Here is a 20909-nt window from a genome sequence, read left to right as displayed (position 1 = left end):
AAAAACAAATGTCTTTTTTATTTACATAATTTATAAGCAAATTTGCTAACTACAAAATATTAGATTAAATTGAATAAAATTACTTATTTTCTCAAAATGTGAAGTTATTTATACTATTTTTAAAAAAATTAATATATATTTTTCTATACTTAATTTTTTTTCTATCGTTCCTAAAAAATTGAACCAATTTAGTAGTTCGAAAAAAAGGAGAATTTTTTGCTGGTGTGACACTATTACATTGAGCTTGGAAAGTATTTACTTAGGTGTCGTTATTAGAAAGTTTTAAAACTTTGTTTATAAATTATAAGTTATTTGCTTAAGTGGCTATCTTTTAAATTTTAAGTTATTTGTTTAAGTTATTTTGTTTATGTTGTTATTTTTTAAAATTTAAGTTATTTGGTTAGGTTGTTAGTTTTTAAATTTTTAAATACGCTTTCTTATCGTTAGAAATTTTAATTTTTCTCATGCCATTTTTTTAAAAAGAGTGTAAAATAAAAATATTAATTAATTAATTAATTAATTAATTTAAAGATAAAATCAGGAGTGATATATATAAGGGGGTTAGGATTCAAGACGTAATTATTAGGGATAAAATTTGTGCTTTCAAAGCAAATAAATATGTCAATCTAGCTATCCACGTCTTTCACAGGTAGCGTGAGATACATGTTTAATAATTATTAAGATACTCTAACAATTTAAGAAATATATGGATATCCATATCTCTTAATCACAATGACATGTAACTCAAGTTGACTTATAGCTTGAATTATAAAAGAGAAGTCCACCACATATTCATATTCTTTTGTAGTTGAGTGGAGACCACAAAATAACAAATACAACTTAAATTGACCGGTTAATATTGTTAGGATTGTTCGATCCTATTCGATACCCCAAATTGTTTAGAGTTGGGTCTACATATATGATTTATGGACCAGTCGCTCAAAATCTCCTTGCATAAAAGATGGGTACTACACCAAATATTATCCTAAACTATTCAATAACACCACAGTTATTAATGATAGTGGATACCCATCATGTAGAAGATAAAACACAAGAGTAGTTACTAAAAGGAAGAAATTCCATAAGGATAATAGGAATGTAATTTCTTACAAGGCATATATGCTAATGTCTTATCAAGCACACGTTAACGCAGAGTACTACAACAAGTCAAATACTATTAAATATTTATTCAAGTATATGAATAAAGGTTTAGACAATGTGGCAGTTGAGGTTTCAAATAAAGCTTTCAGTGGAGAGGATGCTTAGATTATTATGAGATCAAACAATTTTATGAGTGAGGGTATTTGTCTGCACGTGAGGCTGTATGGAGAATTTTGGCTTATGATATTCATCAGAGATGGTCTTCAGTAATGAAATTAATTTTTCATTTGTCTGGAAAGTAAAATATCATCTTTAATGACCATGACAATTTTGAGAAAATCATGAAATAAGAGAAAGAAAAAGGTACGATGTTCTTAGCATGAACAAAGAATTTAAAACAAGTCAAACTTTAACGTATGCCGAGTTTTCAAATCAATTTGTTTATGATAGAGAAAAAAAGGAAATGACATTCACGCAAGAGAAGGTATTCTATTGTAAGGTTAAACTATGTTCTACTGGGTATAGGTGATATCTATTATATGAGAATTTTGTTAACTGTTCAGAAATGTTGCACAATATATGAGTCTATTAGGATAGTTAATATGATTACATATCCTAGTTTTCAAGATGCTTTTTATTCATTGGGACTACTGTATGACAATAGAAAATTCATTACAGCTATTAATGAGGTTTGGTCATCAATTAAGAAAACTTTTTATGATGTTATTGATATCTAATAGTGTTAGTAAACTAAATTGTATTTAGAATGTAACTTGGGCATTATTAACTGACGGGATACTATATAAGAGGAGAAAAATATTGAAAAATTAAGGTATTTCATTATGTGGCAAATCATTATCACATGTAGGATTTACTTGCCAAAATCAGTATTCACCTATGGACAACTTTACGTTGCTTTGTCAAGAGTTAAGAGTCGCAATGGCTTGAATATTATAATTCTAGGCTAAGATAGCAATCCAAAGTCATCAACAACAAATGTTATGTTCAAAAAAGTTTTTAATAATATTTAGGTAAGAAAAATAGTATTTTCATTTTAGTAACATGTTATGATTTACATTTTTGTACGAATATTTGTTGTAAATTTAACTAATTTATCTATAACTATACTTTTAGACTTGAAATGAAATGTGTAACATAGAGCACAACATCATATGGCAATTGTTTATCTAATGATGTTAGTAAAATATTATATTGTCAATAAACTTTTGTTAGGTTTTTTGATATAAAGTTTAATGTAAAATTAATATGCTACTAATACAGTTATATATATTCTTATCTATTTAGGTCTATTTTCTTATGGTTCAAGAATATTATAGATTTCAAACTGTTCTATTTGTATTTAATTTAAATAAATATAAAATAACATATTCAATACACTTATTATATAATGACGATGATAGTATTATACTAAAATTAAAAAATTTATAGTTATAAAATACTATTTTTAATTTATCATGTCAAATTAAAATATAAATTCGTGCATCGCACGGGTTTAACACTAGTTCTATTATATGCTAATAATAGAATATATAATAACCAAGTTTTCATGAGTAATGCTCCAAACTTGTTGTAACACCCTACCACACTAAGCTTTACGCTTAAGTCATAAAACGAAGGTGGTGTGGTATTACGACCTCTAAAATAAAATGAGTACATATAATAGCAGAAGAATTATAATATGCTAGGAGTCTTAAAGAATAGGGGAAATAAAAATCGCGAGATAAAAGCGCAACGCTCAAGGAACGAGTTAACTTGCGTGCTAAGAAAACCGTAACTGTCAAACATAAGATAACAGAAGTAGGAATAGAGTGCCAAAGATACAAAATAACAAGCTCCTAACTCAGCCTGCGAAGTCAAGACTGGCCGGAGAATATTTACACATATATACATACATATCCAAAACCCAAAAAGTACATATACACAATCCTGCCTCTCCATAAACCTCTAAGAGGATAAAAAATGACAAGTTATGCGGAGAGAAAGCTAAGTACATATATATATACATCACTGTACAACAAAACTATACAACAACACTATCCAGTAACCCCTCCGCTTTAAGAGTCCAGACGCCTAACGAGATGGCTCCCGACCTGCATCTGAAAAATAACAAGATAGTATGGAATGAGAACCGGAGGTTCTCAGTATGGTAAAGGTGCCACACACATAAGATATAAGGTCCTGAGAATGCCAGAGGCAATCCTAGAACGCTGACACTCAGATCATAGAGCTTAAAGTATTAAACAGAAGCCATAAAAGGTGGTTTTCTAATAATATTTAAATTTGACGTAACTTAATCTTAAATCTAAGTCCCATACTGCCATTCCTCCATACCTCCAACTCCATCATGCATTTTCATAGACAAATAAGCAAATAAAAGCAAGCACAAGAAGGTTACAATTACTGCAGGTAACAAATACACATTTAACATAGCAAGTACATATAGGCACACCCAATTAAAGCACAAGCAAGTAATTCAAGTATTATGCATATGATGCATGCCTGTCCTATGACTGATGAGGCTCATCTGTCGGTTATCCAGCCAACCCGACAAGTCTGAATTGTACTTAGACTGTCCCCCGACGTGCATCCCCAAAAGTCTATGCATAGCTTTTTCTCAAATAATCAATATTACTCAATGGGGGTAACATTCCCGGGAATTTATATAGTACCCGGTCACACTTACGTCGTAGGGTCAACAGAGTATCGAGTTTTCAACCTGGTACACGTGGTGGCAAGCCACGGCACTTAATCCGGGGAATCTCGTATCTCAGATTATTCAAATTCATAAGCCATATAAATAATTCAATTATAATTCATCAACATCCACATCATTCTCAATCACATCTCATTCATCATTATACGTCAATCATATTCAATCCTTATCCTTCATTATCACACCTCCTATTATGTCCATCAATAGTTCCAATTTAAAACATAATTCATTCTTTTCTAAATGAATCAAACTTAAAACATGCTCATTTTCTTAATAACTCAAAATCAAACCATATAACTTTTGAATCTAAATCTTTTTAAATAATCATATCAACAAAATCTCTAATTTTTATAAAATTTCGGCAGCATCTCCTCTAAAACTCGGACTTTGCCACCCTTTTCGGGTCCAAACCTGCATTCTTTTCAATTCAACAAACCCTTCCTCATCATCATAACAATCACCACAATAAATCTACCTCAGATCAACAATTAAACTCATGCAATATTCAAATCCAACAACCAAAATTCAACTAAGAATCATAGTTCACAAATCCTAGGCTTTTAACACAAAATACCTCATTATCACAACAACCTCCACAATAGTTATACCTCAAATCAATAATTCATCAAATTATTAGTTAATCAACAAGCACCAAACTAACCATGTTCATCAACAATAACATTCAACCATAATTCTTTCCAAATTAACATAACAACATTCACCATCCAAAATTAAAAACTATTTATCCAATAAACTTCAACCAAATATATTCATCGATAAATTACTAAACATTAAACATACACCTGCATTCCAACTTATCCAATGGTCATCTAGCCTAAGTTTTCACAGAACATTATATATTAAATGAAAGAAACCTAAACCATATCTTGGCCGATTTTCACGTAACAACCAAAGCTATTTATTCAAAACCAAGGCAACCCCTCAAAACTCAACTAATCTGCTTCCTCCAAGTTCCAGTATTCACAATTTCAAGCTTCAATTATTTATTCACAACCTAATACACATTCATAACACATATATATCCAATTTAATACTCAAAGCTCAAATTCAATGAAAATAAAATAGAATTATTGTATCCTCACCTTACCCAAGCTTCACATAAGGAAGAGTGAATGTTTTCCTCAAGCTAATTGGATCCTAAAACATCAAAATCAAAGAAACTCAACCTTCCCATTCAAAAATCCAAAAATTAGGGAAAAAGAGGGTTGAGAGTGATTAAACAAGCTACTAGTGAAATTGTTCCGGTAGAAATGTAGAGCTCGACGCGGTGGATGCGTGGCCACAAACGGTGCGGCGATTGGAGCTCGGACGGAGAAGTTACGGGGATCGGGAATTTACCGTAAGGTTACAGAAGCTTTCTCCCCTCCCTGGAAGCGTTTCACGCTGCTGCATCTAAATGAGGGAGAGAAAGGGATTCAGCTTCATTTAATGAGTTGGTCCGGATGGACCGACGGCCCGGTTTGGGTCCGGTTCAATCGGTTCGGTCCATTCAGTCCAATTTTGGACCGTTTTCTTCGAAATTGGTGACAAAATTCTCGTTTCGATAAGCTCTATCCTAATTTAATATAATATTTACGTTATAATATTCCTTATTAAAAACTAATTTATTAACTAATTACTTACTTATTTAACCGGGGTTTACATCCTACCCACCTAATAAAGAATTTTGCCCTGAAAATTCAAATCTAGTTACCTGAAAAGAGATGTGGATAGTCTTTTCGCATATCTGATTCGAGCTCCCAGGTATGTTCCTCAATACCAGCTCGACTCCAAGCTACTTTTACCAATGATACTTCCTTTCCGTGTAATCGTTTAATATTAGTATCATCAATTCTCACTGGAATTAGTGGAAGTGTTAGATCTCCTCTTACTTGGATTGGTTCTGGTTCCAGAACATGACTTGCATTAGGAGTATACTTCCGAAGCTGTGACACATGGAACACATTGTGCAAATTCAAAAGATACGGTGGTAAGGCAATTCTATAAGCCACTGGCCCAATTCTCTTCAGGATCTCAAACGGTCCAATATAACGGGGATTCAGTTTCTTAGTCTTAATAGTTCTTCCCACTCCAGTGGTTGGTGTAACTTTCAAAAAGACATGTTCTCCTTCTTCGAATTCCAAAGGCTTTCGCCTCTTGTCAGCATAGCTCTTTTAGCAGCTTTGAGCTATAAGCATTCGACTACGAATCTTCTTTATCTGCTCATTCGTTTCAACTATCATCTCAGGCCCTAATAAACTCCTTTCTCCAGTTTCATACCAACACGACGGAGATTGACGTTTTCTGCCATACAGAGCTTCATATGGAGCCATTCCGATGCTCGCATGATAGCTATTATTATAAGCAAACTCTACTAATGGCATATACCGATCCCAACTCACCGGCTGGTCTAAAACACAAGCCCTTAGCATATCCTCCAGGGTCTAAATAGTTCTTTCTGAATGACCATCTGTCTGAGGGTGATACGCAGTACTCAAGCTTAACTGAGTCCTAAATGCACGCTGAAAAGCTCCCCAGAATCTTGATGTAAAGCGAGGATCCCTATCAGATATAATGGTAGAAGGCACGCCATGCAACCTGACAATCTCTTTAATATACATTCAAGCTAATTATTCCATTGTACAACTTATTCGGATAGGAAGAAAGTGAGCTGATTTTGTCAGTCGATCCACAACCACCCAAATAGCGTCACAACCAGACCGGGTCCTAGGCAAACCTATCACAAAGTCCATTGCAATACTCTCCCATTTCCATTGTGGAATCTCTAAAGGCTGAAGGGTCCCTGATGGTCTCTGATGCTCAATCTTAACCTTCTGACACGTTAAACATTTAGATACATGCAATGCCACATCATTCTTTATACCTAGCCACCAGAACATCGCTTTTAGATCTTGATACATTTTAGTACTCCCTGGATGAATTGAAAACCCGCTCTTATGAGCTTCCTTTAAAATACTCTGTCGCAGGTCCCCAATATCTGGCACAATAATCCGGTTCTTGAACCTCCACAAACCATCCTGTCTTTCTGACACTCTCCACTGTTTTCCTTGTTCAACTGCTGGTAATACCTTACGTAATGCTTCACTGTCTCGATGAGCCTTCAGAAGTTCTGATTTAAAATCACTTGAAATATGCAACTGACTCAAACACAAAATTTCATATTCTTCTATAATTCCCAAATTCAAACCTTGAAATGCTCTTAGTAATTCTTCTTCCCGTAGCATCATCCAAGCTGCATATAGGGATGTCAGTGGGGCGGGTAGGGGCGGGTTTTTGCCCTACCCGACCTCGCCCCGCCCTCCTTGCACTCCAATACTACCCGCCCCACCCCTACTTGCGGGTAGTAGCCTTCCCTATGGTGCACGAAATTGACATTTTAAATTTTACACATTCATATATAAATCAAGATACAAACTTAAAATTCATAACTAAATTAAAATACAAACATAAGATTCATACAATGTCAAATAACTTAAAATTAAAAAAAAAGTTCATACAATGTCAAATAACTAAATTAAAATACAAACATAAAGAAATTACATCATTAAAATATAAAAAAATCTTCAATCCTTATTCTTGATCACTCTCCACATCTTCATCATCATTAAAGGTTTGAAGATCAAGATTCAAACCTAAAAATCAAAAGAGATAGCAATTAATATATTAATTACTATGATGTAAAAAATTAACATAAATGAATATTAAGTAATATATCACCTTTATTCCCTAAAGCTGCCCACAACTAACTTTGGCCACACATCAAAGCTTCAATTATGCTTTCTTTGAGCTTTCCGCGATGAGGAGAGATTACACGACCACTTGTACTAAAAGCAGATTCAGAAGCAACAGTGGATACTAGAATGGCATATATATCCTTGGCTATTTTTGCCAAAACTTTAAATTTCATTTGATTGTTCTTCCACCATTTCAAAACATTAAAGTTAGGATCATTTGGAGGATGAATTTCCTCCTCAAGATAATGATCAAACTCAACATTTACACATGAACCCCTTGTCATTTTTTTCTTTTAAGATACACCATATAATCATCACCCCCAAATATGCTTGTATTTCCACTTTCATCAACTTCCTTTGTACCAACATATGACACATCAGAACTCATTTTTTGATTGTATTCATTAACCAACTCATTACACAACTGATGAATTCTATCAACTTGCTTGGAACATTCTATTGGATCTGGATACATTTTTTTAAATTGAAACTCAACTCCAACCATCTTGTACCTAGGATCTAAAACAGCAGCAACACCCATAATGCCATGAATCTCATCCCAATACTTCTCAAATTTCTTCTTCATGCTAGATGCCATATTAGCCATTAAAGAATTACTAGAAAGTTGCCATTCATCCAATGAGACTTTTATTTTACAAACCAAAGTAAAGTAAAGATTGGTCGTCGGAAATTTAGAACCAGAAAACAGCTGAGTAACATCATAAAACAACTTCAATCTATCACATATTTCCTTGGCAAGTTCCCACTCCTCATTACTTGGCACAGTTTTATATTGGGGTTCTTTCTGCCTTAACCTAGGAAAGACAGATCTATATAACAATGCAGTTTCTAACATCAAATAAGTTGAGTTCCACCTAGTCGGACAATCAAGAACCAATTTCTTAGTAAATGGAATCGCTGTTTTAGCACACCAACTCACAAAAGTTTCGTTCCTTTTCTGCGTTGCAGTCCAATACAATACACTACTACGAATCTTTTCAATACTTTCCTTCACTATACTCAAACCATCCTTGACAATCAAATTTAATATATGAGCACAACAATGCATATGCAACAATTTACCCCCCAACATCAAGAATGAAGAATCTAGACGCCCCAACAGTTCATCTATCATAGCATCATTAGTGGAACAATTATCCAATGTAACAGTAGACAGTTTTCTATCAACGTTCCATTCTAACAATATTTTCATCAATGTTTGAGCAAGAACTTCACTTGTATGGGGACAAGGAACATAACAAAAGATGAAAAATAAAACAAACATGCATGCATTTTAGATTAACGAAGCTCAACGTACAAAGACAACACAATGTATAAAAGTTTACGAAATTTTTGAAGTACCTCAATAGGCGCATTTGCAACTTCCACGAACTATCGATATAGTGAGCTGTGACAACCATGTAACCCTTTTCTTGATTGGAAGTCCACATGTCGCTAGTTATCGCAACTCTACTATCATTTTCATCTAGTTGAAGAGTTAACTTCAGCTTCTCATCCCCAAACATCTTCAAGATGTCTTTCCTAACCGTGTTGCGACTAGGCATTTTAAATGTTGGTTGTATTGATGCAAACGCTCGCCTCAGTCCATGGTGGTCTACACAACTCAAAGGATACTCATGCAGGACAATCATTTCGGTAACACACTTTCTTGTCTTTGAAGGGTCAAACACAAATCCATTTTCGTTTACTTTTTGCACTTGTGCTTGTTTTGCTAGAGATTCAACAATTGATGATTGCCTTGAGGTCGCCACTTTTATTCTCTTACAATATCGGTCCACATGGTTTCTCAGTGACTTGGTACCATTCTTCGGATTTGCATTAAGCACACTCTTGCAAAATTTGCATTTTGTCTTCCATTCACCTTCAACTTTTAAACGATCAAAATACTTCCAATAAGCACTCTTAACATTAGCCTTATTGTCACCTTCAACAGGAGTTGATCCTTCTGGATTCGAGGCATTATTATCCGTTGCTTGTGGAGTTTCCAAAGTTGGATTAATATTACTCTCAACTTCAATTTCATTATCGGTCGGAGCAACATTATTGCTTTGTGTATCTTCTCTAGCATTGCTAGCCATAAAATTACCTTAACAAACCTGCATTGAAAACACAAAGCATATAAACTAGAGATATATAAGTGTAGAGAATGAATCACAACAATAAAGTAACAAAATTCTTATCCACAATTCAATAAACCACAACTTCAATCACAACAAGAGGAAACAATTAAAAAAACACAAAACAAAATTTAAGAATTGGCAAACTGTCATAGCTGTGGATTAAGTTATCATAACTCATGACATGATAGGTTAATATGAATATTCCAACGCTATATAGGTATCTAGTCCTTAATCATGTTCACATCACTAAAACATTAAAAATCTGAATCCCTTTGAATCATTCCACTTATGGTTTTTCATTTATCAACCAAATAATTCATCACAAATATCCAAAAACAGTTACAGCTGCTGAATCTTTTTAAGTTCCAGAGCATGTAAAAGGTGCCAAAGGGAAACCTATAATTCCTTCATAGCAACTCTATAATGAAAACAAAGAATGTTGTTCAGATTGGTGAGAACAGTATTAAATTGGTGAGAATGTTTAAGAATAGCATAGAACTACTAGGAAAATATAAAAGATATATGAAAAAAACCAAAAGATATGATGTAAGGCCCACATCGGTTGGGGAGGGGAACGAAGCATGCCTTATAAGGATGTGGATACCTCTCCCTAGCATGACGCGTTTTGACGAGTGAGTGTGGGGGGCTTAGGCTATCATCCCTATCGTCAAAGGCAAAACCGTGAGGCCTTGTGTGCCAAAGCGGACAATATCGTGCTAGCGGGTGGTCTGGGCTGTTACAGATGGTATCAGAGACGGAACCCGGATCGATGTGCCAGCGAGGGCGCTGGACTCCCTTAGGAGGGTGGATTGTAAGGCCCACATCGGTTGGGGAGGGGAACGAAGCATGCCTTATAAGGATGTGGATACCTCTCCCTAGCATGACGCGTTTTGACGAGTGAGTGTGGGGGCTTAGGCTATCATCCCTATCGTCAAAGGCAAAACCGTGAGGCCTTGTGTGCCAAAGCGGACAATATCGTGCTAGCGGGTGGTCTGGGCTGTTACATATGAAATATATTATTATGTTCAATAATTTCATAAATAAATAACCCTCAGATTGGTAAATGGATACTCCTGAGCAAAACTATTATTAATTCCAAACTTAGGAATACAATGATTGAATGAAACCATAAGCATCACCAACGCAATATTCATAAGCATTACCAAACTATTAATTGAATGTTGAAATTAGCTTAAAACGGGCTGGTTATGTTACTTATACAGACATGATGAAACTGATATGGCAATTATTATGATTATTGGCTCACCAAATGCGATATGAACAATCACAAAATCTGAATAATTTCAAATCGATCAAGCACTTACAGGAAAAAACAGAGAGAGCATAATGTGAGATAGAGAAAGGAGCAACTTACCAGTTACTAAAGGAGGAAGACGGCGACAAAGAGAGCAGTACAGAGGTTCGGTAGTGTAGGACGGCAGTGCAGTGACACAGCGAGGGGTTCACTGTTCAGCAGATGAAGACTCGGCGACGGGGCTCGGAGCTCTATCCACCTCCTCTGACGCATATTCAACTCTTTCTACTCAAAAAGATACTTCAAACTCTTATGGTCTGAGAAAACATGAAACCTAACGCTATAGAGGTAGTGCCTCCAAATCTTTAAAGCAAACACAATGGCAGCAAGCTCCAAATCATGTGTCGGGTTGTTCATCTCATGCGGCCTTAACTGCCGTGAGGCGTATGCTACAACATTCCGGTGCTGCATCAGAACGCACCCTAAACCCTTCAGTGATGCATCACAGTACACTTCAAATGGTTCACTTGATTCGGATAATACCAATACAGGTGCAGTAGTCAACATGTGCTTCAATGCTTGGAAACTCTCTTCACACTCTGGAGTCCAGATAAAAGGCGTATCCTTCCTAGTCAACTTAGTTAAAGGTAAGGTGAGCTGTGAAAATCCTTTAATGAATATGCGATAATACCCCGCCAAACCTAGGAAACTCCTGATCTCTGTCACTGAAGTTGGTCGCTCCCAATTCATTACTGCTTCCACCTTAGCAGGATCCACAACTATCCCCTGCTTACTCACCACGTGGCCAAGAAACTTTACCTCACTCTTCCAGAATTCACATTTAGATAACTTAGCATATAACTTCCTATCTCTCAAATTTTGCAGCATAATTCGCAAGTGATAAGCATGTTCTTCTTTAGTCTTAGAATAAACAAGAATGTCATCAATGAAGACAATAACAAACTTGTCCAAATATGGTCGAAAAATCCTGTTCATATAATCCATAAATACTGTCGGGGCATTAGTTAACTCGAAAGACATCACTGTATACTCATAATGACCATAACGGGTTCTGAAAGTAGTTTTCGGAATATCCTCATCTCTAACCCTTATCTGATGATACCCGGATCGCAGATCAATCTTAGAAAACATGCCGGCACCTTGTAACTGATCCATTAGGTCATCGATTCTAGGCAACGGATATTTGTTCTTCACAGTGATCTTATTCAATTACCGATAATCAACACACAACCGCATACTTCCGTCCTTCTTCTTTACCAGTAGCACTGGCGCTCCCCACGGAGAAACACTTGGTCGGATAAAATGCTTACCCAAAGGTCTTCCAGCTGAGCTTTCAGTTCAGCCATTTCTAAAGGTGACATCCTGTAAGGAGTAATCGAAATCGGACCGGCTCCAGGCACCAACTCAATTGCGAATTCAACTTCCCGATTAGGTAGAAATTCATTAATATCATCCGGAAACACATCTGGAAATTCACATACAACGGGAATATGCTCTAAACTCTAATAATCACCTGATACTCCTGCAGTTAATAACATAATACCCTGACATTCAGTTCCAGAACAGTTTACTATCATAGAATTCAAATAGTAACTATTCACCACAACCGGTGCTTCCGACCCTTCCGGCATAAACTGTACTGACTTCTCAGAACAGTCAAGCAAAACATGATTCTTGGATAATCAATCCAATCCCAAAATGAGATCAAGACCAGTCATAGGCAAACAAATCAAATCATGCACAAATTCACGCTGTTGTACTCGAAAGGGAACTTGTGGACATCTTAACTTAGTCACCATAGCTTCATGAGTAGCATTATATACTTTCAAATCATAACCTAAAACCACCATTCTCAATCCTAATTCATGGGCCTTTTCAAATGCAATAAATGAATGACTTGCTCCTGAATCAAATAAAGCATTTAAGATTTTACCAGCCATTTCACAATTACCTCTAATTAGTGTCTCAGATCCCTCAGCACCTATGGTAGAAGTGGTGTATACTCTCCCCGGTTGCTGCACTCTACCAGTCTCATACTTCTTCTTCTCCGGGCAATTGATGGCCATATGTCCGGGCTGTCCACAAGAATAGCATACTCCAAGTCCCAATCTGCACGGAACTCTAGGGTGATACCTTCCGCACTTCTGACAATTCAGATCTTGCTGTGGCTGCTTCCCAAACCTTTTTCCTTGACTATCATTAGTATTCGGCCTTCTGTAATTACTTTGACACTGAGTCTGCTGTGGAACAAAACCTCCACGCTTGAAATTTCTACCTCTCGGGGGCAAAATTCCTCCCTGAAGGCCTCTGAAAAGGCACCCTCAAACTCCCTTTCTCTGCTGCCGCCTTCCTCACACAATCCTCAACCACCCTACTCTTATTCACCAATTTAGAAAATACCCTAATCTCCATTGGGGCAACGAAACTCAGAATATCACTCTGAAGACCTCCCTCATATTTAATACACTTCCATTCAACAAAATCTTCAGGCGCACCTTGACAAATATGAGAAAAGCGACATAACTCCTCAAATGTGCTAGTATACTCAGCAACAGTCATATGTCCCTGCTTTAACTGCATTAATTCAAGTTCCTTGGCATTTCTAGCTGAATTAGGAAAGTATTTCTTATAGAATTCTGTTCGGAAAACCTCCCAAGGAATCGCAGCACCATCAGGCTGCAGGATACGTCGTGTTCCCTGCCACCAATACTGAGCTTCACCTTGCAACTGATATGTTCCAAACTCAACCCATTGCTCATCAGGAACCTGTTGGGCCTGCAACGCCCTTTCCATAGCCTGAATCCAATTATCTGCATCAGTGGGATTTGAGGTTCCCCTAAAAGTCGGAGGGTGAACTTTCAGAAATGTAGCAAGTGTCATAGGACCGTCTTCATCATTATTGTTCCCATGATTACCCTGATTTATCTGGTTACCCAGTGCCTCAGCTGTTGCCTGCATAGCTGCAACCATATTTTCCAAGGCAGCCATAAAATCTACTGGGTCAGTCCCTATGGGGCAGGAGTAACGGTGCCTGTCCTACCTCTACCTCGCCTGCGACCGCGTCCGCGAGTTGACATCTGGTCTCTATACACACCAAACAAGTGATATTAAGTTGATCAGTCTCAATATCGCAGGTCTAATGCTTTAAGTTCCAAATGCATGCTCACAAACGTTTATACCATATATATCAGTCAGATATCCTAATACCACATAAACACATATACAAAGAATGCACAGAAGCACAATCAGTCCGTCTTTCAGGCTCTATAGAAACGAACTGCTCTGATACCATAATGTAACACCCTACCACACTAAGCTTTACAAACGTTTATGCAATCCTATAATGCCGACACTCAGATCATAGAGCTTAAAGTATTAAACAGAAGCCATAAAAGGTGGTTTTCTAAGAATATTTAAATTTGACGTAACTTAATCTTAAATCTAAGTCCCATACTGCCATTCCTCCATACCTCCAACTCCATCATGCATTTTCACAGACAAATAAGCAAATAAAAGCAAGCACAAGAAGGTTACAATTACTGCAGGTAACAAATACACATTTAACATAGCAAGTACATATAGGAACACCCAATTAAAGCACAAGCAAGTAATTCAAGTATTATGCATATGATGCATGTCTGTCCTATGGCTGATGAGGCTCATCTGTCGGTTATCCAGCCAACCCGATAAGTCTGAATTGTACTTAGACTGTCCCCCGACGTGCATCCCCAAGAGTCTATACATAACTTTTTCTCAAATAATCAATATTACTCAATGGGGGTAACATTCCCGGGAATTTATATAGTGTCCAGTCACACTTACGTCGTAGGATCAACAGAGTATCGAGTTTTCAACCTGGTACACGTGGTGGTAAGCTACGGCACTTAATCCAGGGAATCTCGTATCTCAGATTATTCAAATTCATAAGCCATATCAATAATTCAATTATAATTCATCAACATCCACATCATTCTCAACCACATCTCATTCATCATTATACGTCAATCATATTCAATCCTTATCCTTCATTATCACACCTCCCTTCTGTCCATCAATAGTTCCAATTTAAAACATAATTCATTCTTTTCTAAATGAATCAAACTTAAAACATGCTCATTTTCTTAATAACTCAAAATCAAACCATATAACCTTTAAATCTAAATCTTTTTAAATAATCATATAAACAAAATCTCTAATTTTTATAAAATTTCGGCAGCATCTCCTCTAAAACTCGGACTTTGCCACCCTTTTCGGGTCCAAACCTGCATTCTTTTCAATTCAACATACCATTTCTCATCATCATAACAATCACCACAATAAATCTACCTCAGATCAACAATTAAACTCATGCAATATTCAAATCCAACAACCAAAATTTAACTAAGAATCATAGTTCACAAATCCTAGGCTTTTAACACAAAATACCTCATTATCATAACAACCTCCACAATAGTTATACCTCAAATCAATAATTTACCAAATTATTAGTTAATCAACAAGCACCAAACTAACCATATTCATCAACAATAACATTCAACCATAATTCTTTCCAAATTAACATAACAACATTCACCATCCAAAATTAAAAACTAATTATCCAATAAACTTCAACCAAATATATTCATCGACAAATTACTAAACATTAAACATACACCTACATTCCAACTTATCCAATGGTCATCTAGCCTAAGTTTTCACAGAACATTATATATTAAATGAAAGAAACCTAAACTATATCTTGGCCGATTTTCACGTAACAACCAAAGCTATTTATTCAAAACCAAGGCAACCCCTCAAAACTCAACTAATTCGCTTCCTCCAAGTTCCAGTATTCACAATTCCAAGCTCCAATTATTTATTCACAACCTAATACACATTCATAACACATATATATCCAATTTAATACTCAAAGCTCAAATTCAATGAAAATAAAATAGAATTATCATATCCTCACCTTACCCAAGCTTCACATAAGCAAGAGTGAACGTTTTCCTCAAGCTAATTTGATCCTAAAACATCAAAAATCAAAGAAACTCAACCTTCCCATTCAAAAATCCGAAAATTGGGGGAAAAGAGGGCTGAGAGTGATTAAATAAGCTACCAGTAAAATTGTTCCGATAGAAATGTAGAGCTCGACGCGGTGGACGCATGGCCGCAAACGGTGCAGCGATTGGAGCTCGGACGGAGAAGTTTCGGGGATCGGGAATTTACCGTAAGGTTATGGAAGCTTTCTCCCCTCCCTGGAAGCGTTTCACGCTGCATCTAAATGAGGGAGAGAAAGGGGTTCGGCTTCATTTAATGAGTTGGTCCGGTTGGATCGACGGCCCGGTTCAGGTCCAATTCAATCTGTTCGGTCTAATTTTGGACCGTTTTCTTCGAAATTGGTGTCAAAATTCTCGTTTCGATGAGCTCTATCCTAATTTAATATAATATTCACGTTTATAATATTCCTTATTAAAAACTAATTTATTAACTAATTACTTACTAATTTAACCGGGGTTTACACTTGTAACCTTACATTACTTCATATTTTATTAAAATAATTTTAACCTCACATGTTTATTTATGTAATTCATCTTACATATGTTTATTTCTTTTATAAAATTTTGATTGTTTCTTATTTTTTATCAACAAATTTTTTTACTTTTAATTTTATCTATATGTAACTTTTTTTAAAATTTTTTTCAGATTAGACCTATTAAATTTAAGGCTAATAATTTATATAAATTATATATATCACATTAAAGCAACGAGCTAATGAAATTTATATAGAATTTATTTAAATTTAAATAATATAAAATATTAAACACTGATATTTATTTTTCAATAAACATTGTATTATAGTTTTATATATTTATTTAATTATTGCCGGGTCAAACGGTTCGACCACTAACCTATTAGTTGAACCACTAACCTAGTGACCCAGTAACTTTATTGGGTCAATTGTCGGTTCGATTTTGATAACTATAATCAGAAACAATACACATTTAAAAGATAAAACCCCCAACATAAAAATCTTAAAGGTCCCTTACAATTATCTTGAAAAACAACGAGGTTCTCAATAAAAAAATACCCTTTTCGTCTCCTGAACTTTACTTTTATAGGATTGATTAGCCTCTTTGTCAATATTTTTTATAGGACTGATTAACAAAATAAATTAAAAAATGCTTCCGAGAACCTACCACGTCAATTCATTAACGGCAAAAAATAAAGATAAGATTGAGATAATAATAACATGATTTTGACATTGTATAAATAATAAATAATTGAAGGGTAAAGAAACATTTTATATTTTGTTAATTTATTTGTCTTATTCTTTCAATCTTGTAATTTTGTGAAAAGATGGAAGAATACTTCAATAAAATTATGATATTTTGTTGACTATATTTTTTAATGTCTCTGACAATTGGTTAAATGCAAATTTTTTTTTTAAATAATAGTGGTAAGACATACAAGACATGCTATTTAAATTTAGAGTAAAGTATCGTTTTTGTCCCTAACGTTTGGGGTAAGTCTCAAAGTTGTCCCTAATATTTCAATCGTCCTATTTAAGTCCCTAACGTTTCAAAATTGACTCAATGTTGTCCTGCCGTTAGGGATTCGTTAACAGGATTGACGGCGAGACAAAATTGAGACGATTTTGAAACGTTAGGGACTTAAATAGGACGAAAACGTTGAGGACAAAAACGATACATAGAAATAAATTTTAATTTTATCTTTCAATAATATCAATTTTTTACTATACATAGTATTCAATTATTTTTTAATCACATCTAAGTAAATTACACTTAATCATATTACTTTTATTCTAAATAAATTATTTTTTTTATAATTTACTCTTAAAGATTTTTAGTTATCATAAAATATTTGTAGAATAACTAGTATATAAACTTGCAGAAAAGAAAAAAAAATATATAGAATAAAATATAAATTATACTTTTTGTCTCTCTAATGTATCAAAATTCTTTAAAATTATAAAAAAAATAAATTATTTAAAATGAAAGTAATGTAATTAAGTGTAATTTACTTAGATGTAATTAAAAAATAATTGAATATTATGTACAGTAAAAAATTGATATTATTGAAACATAAAATTAAATTAAAATTTATTTTTATGTATCATTTTTGTCCCCAACGTTTTCGTCCTATTTAAGTCCCTAACGTTTCAAAATCGTCTCAATTTTGTCCTGCCGTCAATTCTGTTAACGGATCCCTAACGGCAGGACAACATTGAGTCAATTTTGAAACGTTACGGACTTAAATAGGACGATTGAAACGTTAGGGACAACTTTAGGATTTACCCTAAACGTTGGAGACAAAAACGATACTTTACTCTCAAATTTAAAATAACCATGACTCTTGCTTCAATTTTTAACTTTTATCTCTCTTTTTTTTCCCTTCTAATTTATCATTTTACAGATTCTAACTTTATATTTAAAAAGATATAAAAAATTTGTAAATTTTAATTTCTTACAATCGAATAGGCTCCATAAAATTCAAATATGAATGCCTCTTATCTTATATATTTTCCTTCTAAACACATTCTATTTAACCAGTTACCTACTAATGTAAATTGTGACTTCAAATACTGAAAAATTGTTTTTCATCCCGCTTGGGTCATATATAAGAAGCACTAGCAACCTGCCTTATTAAACTGAGTATTATGATTACAATTATGGTTCTAAAAATTGGATCGAACCAGCCGGTTGAACCGGTTCGACCGGAAACCGACATTATAAACGATTCGGTTTATTACAAAAAACTGTTCAAGATAGAATCGGAAAAACTGTTGAACCGGACGGTTTTAGGCCGGTTGGACCGGATCGGTAACCGGCCGGTTTGACTAATGCGACGTCGTTTCGAAGGGGGGAAAAGAAGAAGAACGCGTTGCTGGTCTCTCTCCTCTCTTTCGTTCCTTTTGTTAGTTTCATTCATTCCTTCCCTCAAAGAAAACAAAAAGGCAAAACCCTAGCTAGCCTCACCGCCGCCGAACGGAGTGATCCCCTACCTCCGTTCGTGGCTGTCCAAGGAGTCTCTCTTTGTACTGTTGGCGTTATCCAAGTCAAAACCCCTGTTCGCTGTCTTCTTCCTCGCTCGGCGCCCATCCTCCATCGGATTCATCTTGCTCGCGGTCGTCCTGTCGCCGTCGCCGTCGTCTCGTCGCCCTCTCGAAGGTCAGTAGCTTTGGTGTGCACTTGTTCTTCGTTTTTCGTTTTATTCTTTGACTCTCTGTTCTGAAATCAATAAATCGTTGAATGATTATAAGGTTTTGTGTTTTTGTTGAAATCATTTATTTGCTCTGGCTTTGTCTTGCTGCTGTGAGTTCTGGGTTTTGGTGTGCTGTTGTGTGTTTTGTGGCTCCGCTGTGGTGTGGTGTGGTGTGCTGTTGTGTGTTGAAACGGATGGAGCTTTTGTGCATCAAACAATGGATAAGTGGCCTTCTTCCAACCTTGGATATTCTGGTGAGTGAGCTTAAATTGTTTAAAGCTGTTATTCTATTTTATTTTATTGGAATAAATCAAATAATTGATTCATAATACAGATTATTCACTAATTAATTTATATGGTTCTTGCATCTTCTAGGCTATTCTTTAAAAGCTGCTTTGATGATTAATTTATATGGTTCTTGCATCTTCTAGGCTAATGAATTGGATGCTGACCACCTTGTTTGATTTCATATGCAGACTTGGATGCTGACCACCTTGTTGATTTCATATGCAGACTGTAAATAAACGACGGACAGAAAACTTCATAGTTGGATATATACAATAATTAATGTAAGCTTGAATTATCTCTTCATAAAGATTGTTTTTCCACTTGAAATTGCTTAATTTTGAAGTACATCTTGCGTTGGTGTGTTTAAGAATTTTGGTAACTATATACCGCCAACTAACTCTGGTTTAAGATGATAGAGGAGCTATATTGAATTATTCTTTTAAGTGTACATCATATGTGACATTAGCCCTGTTTTCTGCATTGTAATTCTTGATTTATTAATTGAAATTATGTCAATTAAAGAGAAGTGGCTTAGTGCATGGTGCATAAAACCTGCTGGTGGAGCACTTGTTAGGCATGAGCCATAAATAATAATGTATCTTGTTAGCCTGTAAGACTGTAAGTACATGAGTCTAAATTTCAATTTCAGAATATTAATTTTTCATTTTATTTTATTTTTTTTCAAAAGAAAGAATTTTAAACAGATTCTTATTGTTATTTATTGATTTTATTCTTATTGTTATTTTATTTTATTATGGAACGGTTTTTCCGGTCGAACCACGGTTAGACCGGTTGAACCAGTAAATCAGTGACTAAAACGGTTTGATGACCGGTCCGGTTTTCAAAACCTTGATTACAACTATTCTTGCATATATGCATAAATGTAACATCTACCGTTTAGGTCTTTAATTATGCACTATTTAAATGGTGATTTGCTGTCACATTATATATTTGTGCATATTCTTCCATTTCTATTTCATAAAAAAATAGTAAAAATTTGAATTTATTTAAGAAAAAAAAAAGAGTATAGTTAAATATGTTGAAAATTCTAGGATTCTTAAATTCCAAGATCAACCATGTTAAATCTTTAAGAAAGATAGTTGAAAGTGGGGAAGCGTATCTGGATTCACAAGTATCTTGATGCGGTGGGAACCAAAATTCTGAGGTCATTATTTACATTTGAATGTAATACTCATTAAACCTTAAAATCCAAATAAAATAATATCTTTGATTTTATTCTCATTTAATTCCAAATCAAAAGTAATAATAATTTATTTAATTTAGTATTTATGATAATAAATGAGATTATCGTTATATAAGTCATTTAATGTAAAATAGTTTAATTTACGATTATAATTAATATATGTATTGCCTATAAATAATAATAATTTCTTAATAAAATAATC

The 20909-nt window shown here is 34.7% G+C and overlaps 3 protein-coding genes across 13 annotated transcripts in view; 1 reads left to right on the top strand and 2 right to left on the bottom strand.

The window, feature by feature from the left end:
* On the bottom strand, positions 3090 to 14204 carry LOC110264902. The gene is made up of 2 exons (XM_021107472.1): positions 12959 to 14204; positions 3090 to 3218 (listed from the first exon to the last, which is right to left on the bottom strand). Exon 1 carries the CDS (start codon positions 13993 to 13995, stop codon positions 13279 to 13281), a length of 717 nt encoding a protein of 238 aa, XP_020963131.1. The 5' UTR covers positions 13996 to 14204; the 3' UTR covers positions 3090 to 3218; positions 12959 to 13278.
* LOC110264901 (zinc finger BED domain-containing protein RICESLEEPER 1-like) lies at positions 7579 to 9735 on the bottom strand. The gene is made up of 2 exons (XM_021107471.1): positions 8953 to 9735; positions 7579 to 8177 (listed from the first exon to the last, which is right to left on the bottom strand). The coding sequence occupies exons 1-2, from the start codon at positions 9687 to 9689 to the stop codon at positions 7871 to 7873; spliced, it is 1044 nt and encodes a 347-aa protein (XP_020963130.1). The 5' UTR covers positions 9690 to 9735; the 3' UTR covers positions 7579 to 7870.
* Positions 18919 to 20909, top strand: part of LOC107608868 (mediator of RNA polymerase II transcription subunit 7a) — a 7175-nt gene continuing 5184 nt past the window's right edge. For 4 of the 11 annotated variants that reach the window (XM_016310625.2, XM_016310621.2, XM_016310622.2 and 1 more), the window contains exons 1-2: positions 19237 to 19469; positions 19692 to 19784. The gene's annotated coding sequence lies outside the window, so the exon portion shown is untranslated. Of the gene's footprint in view, positions 19182 to 19236; positions 19470 to 19691; positions 19785 to 20909 lie in introns of those variants that run through there. The other 7 variants (XM_016310627.2, XM_016310628.2, XM_021107468.1 and 4 more) reach the window with 3 other exon arrangements.

This window comes from Arachis ipaensis, chromosome B07 (assembly GCF_000816755.2).
Source record: "Arachis ipaensis cultivar K30076 chromosome B07, Araip1.1, whole genome shotgun sequence".
In the NCBI taxonomy this organism is placed as follows: domain Eukaryota; kingdom Viridiplantae; phylum Streptophyta; class Magnoliopsida; order Fabales; family Fabaceae; genus Arachis; species Arachis ipaensis.
Note: the sequence above shows the minus strand (reverse complement) of the source record. Positions and strands in the feature narration are given on the sequence as shown.

Coding starts and splice junctions, on each gene's coding strand:
- LOC110264902 (XM_021107472.1), bottom strand. CDS start 13,995: ATGGCTGCCTTGGAAAATATGGTTGCAGCTATGCAGGCAACAGCTGAG.
- LOC110264901 (XM_021107471.1), bottom strand. CDS start 9,689: ATGGCTAGCAATGCTAGAGAAGATACACAAAGCAATAATGTTGCTCCG. Junction 8,178..8,952: donor TTGCAAATGCGCCTATTGAG/GTACTTCAAAAA, acceptor TATGGCATCTAG/CATGAAGAAGAAATTTGAGA.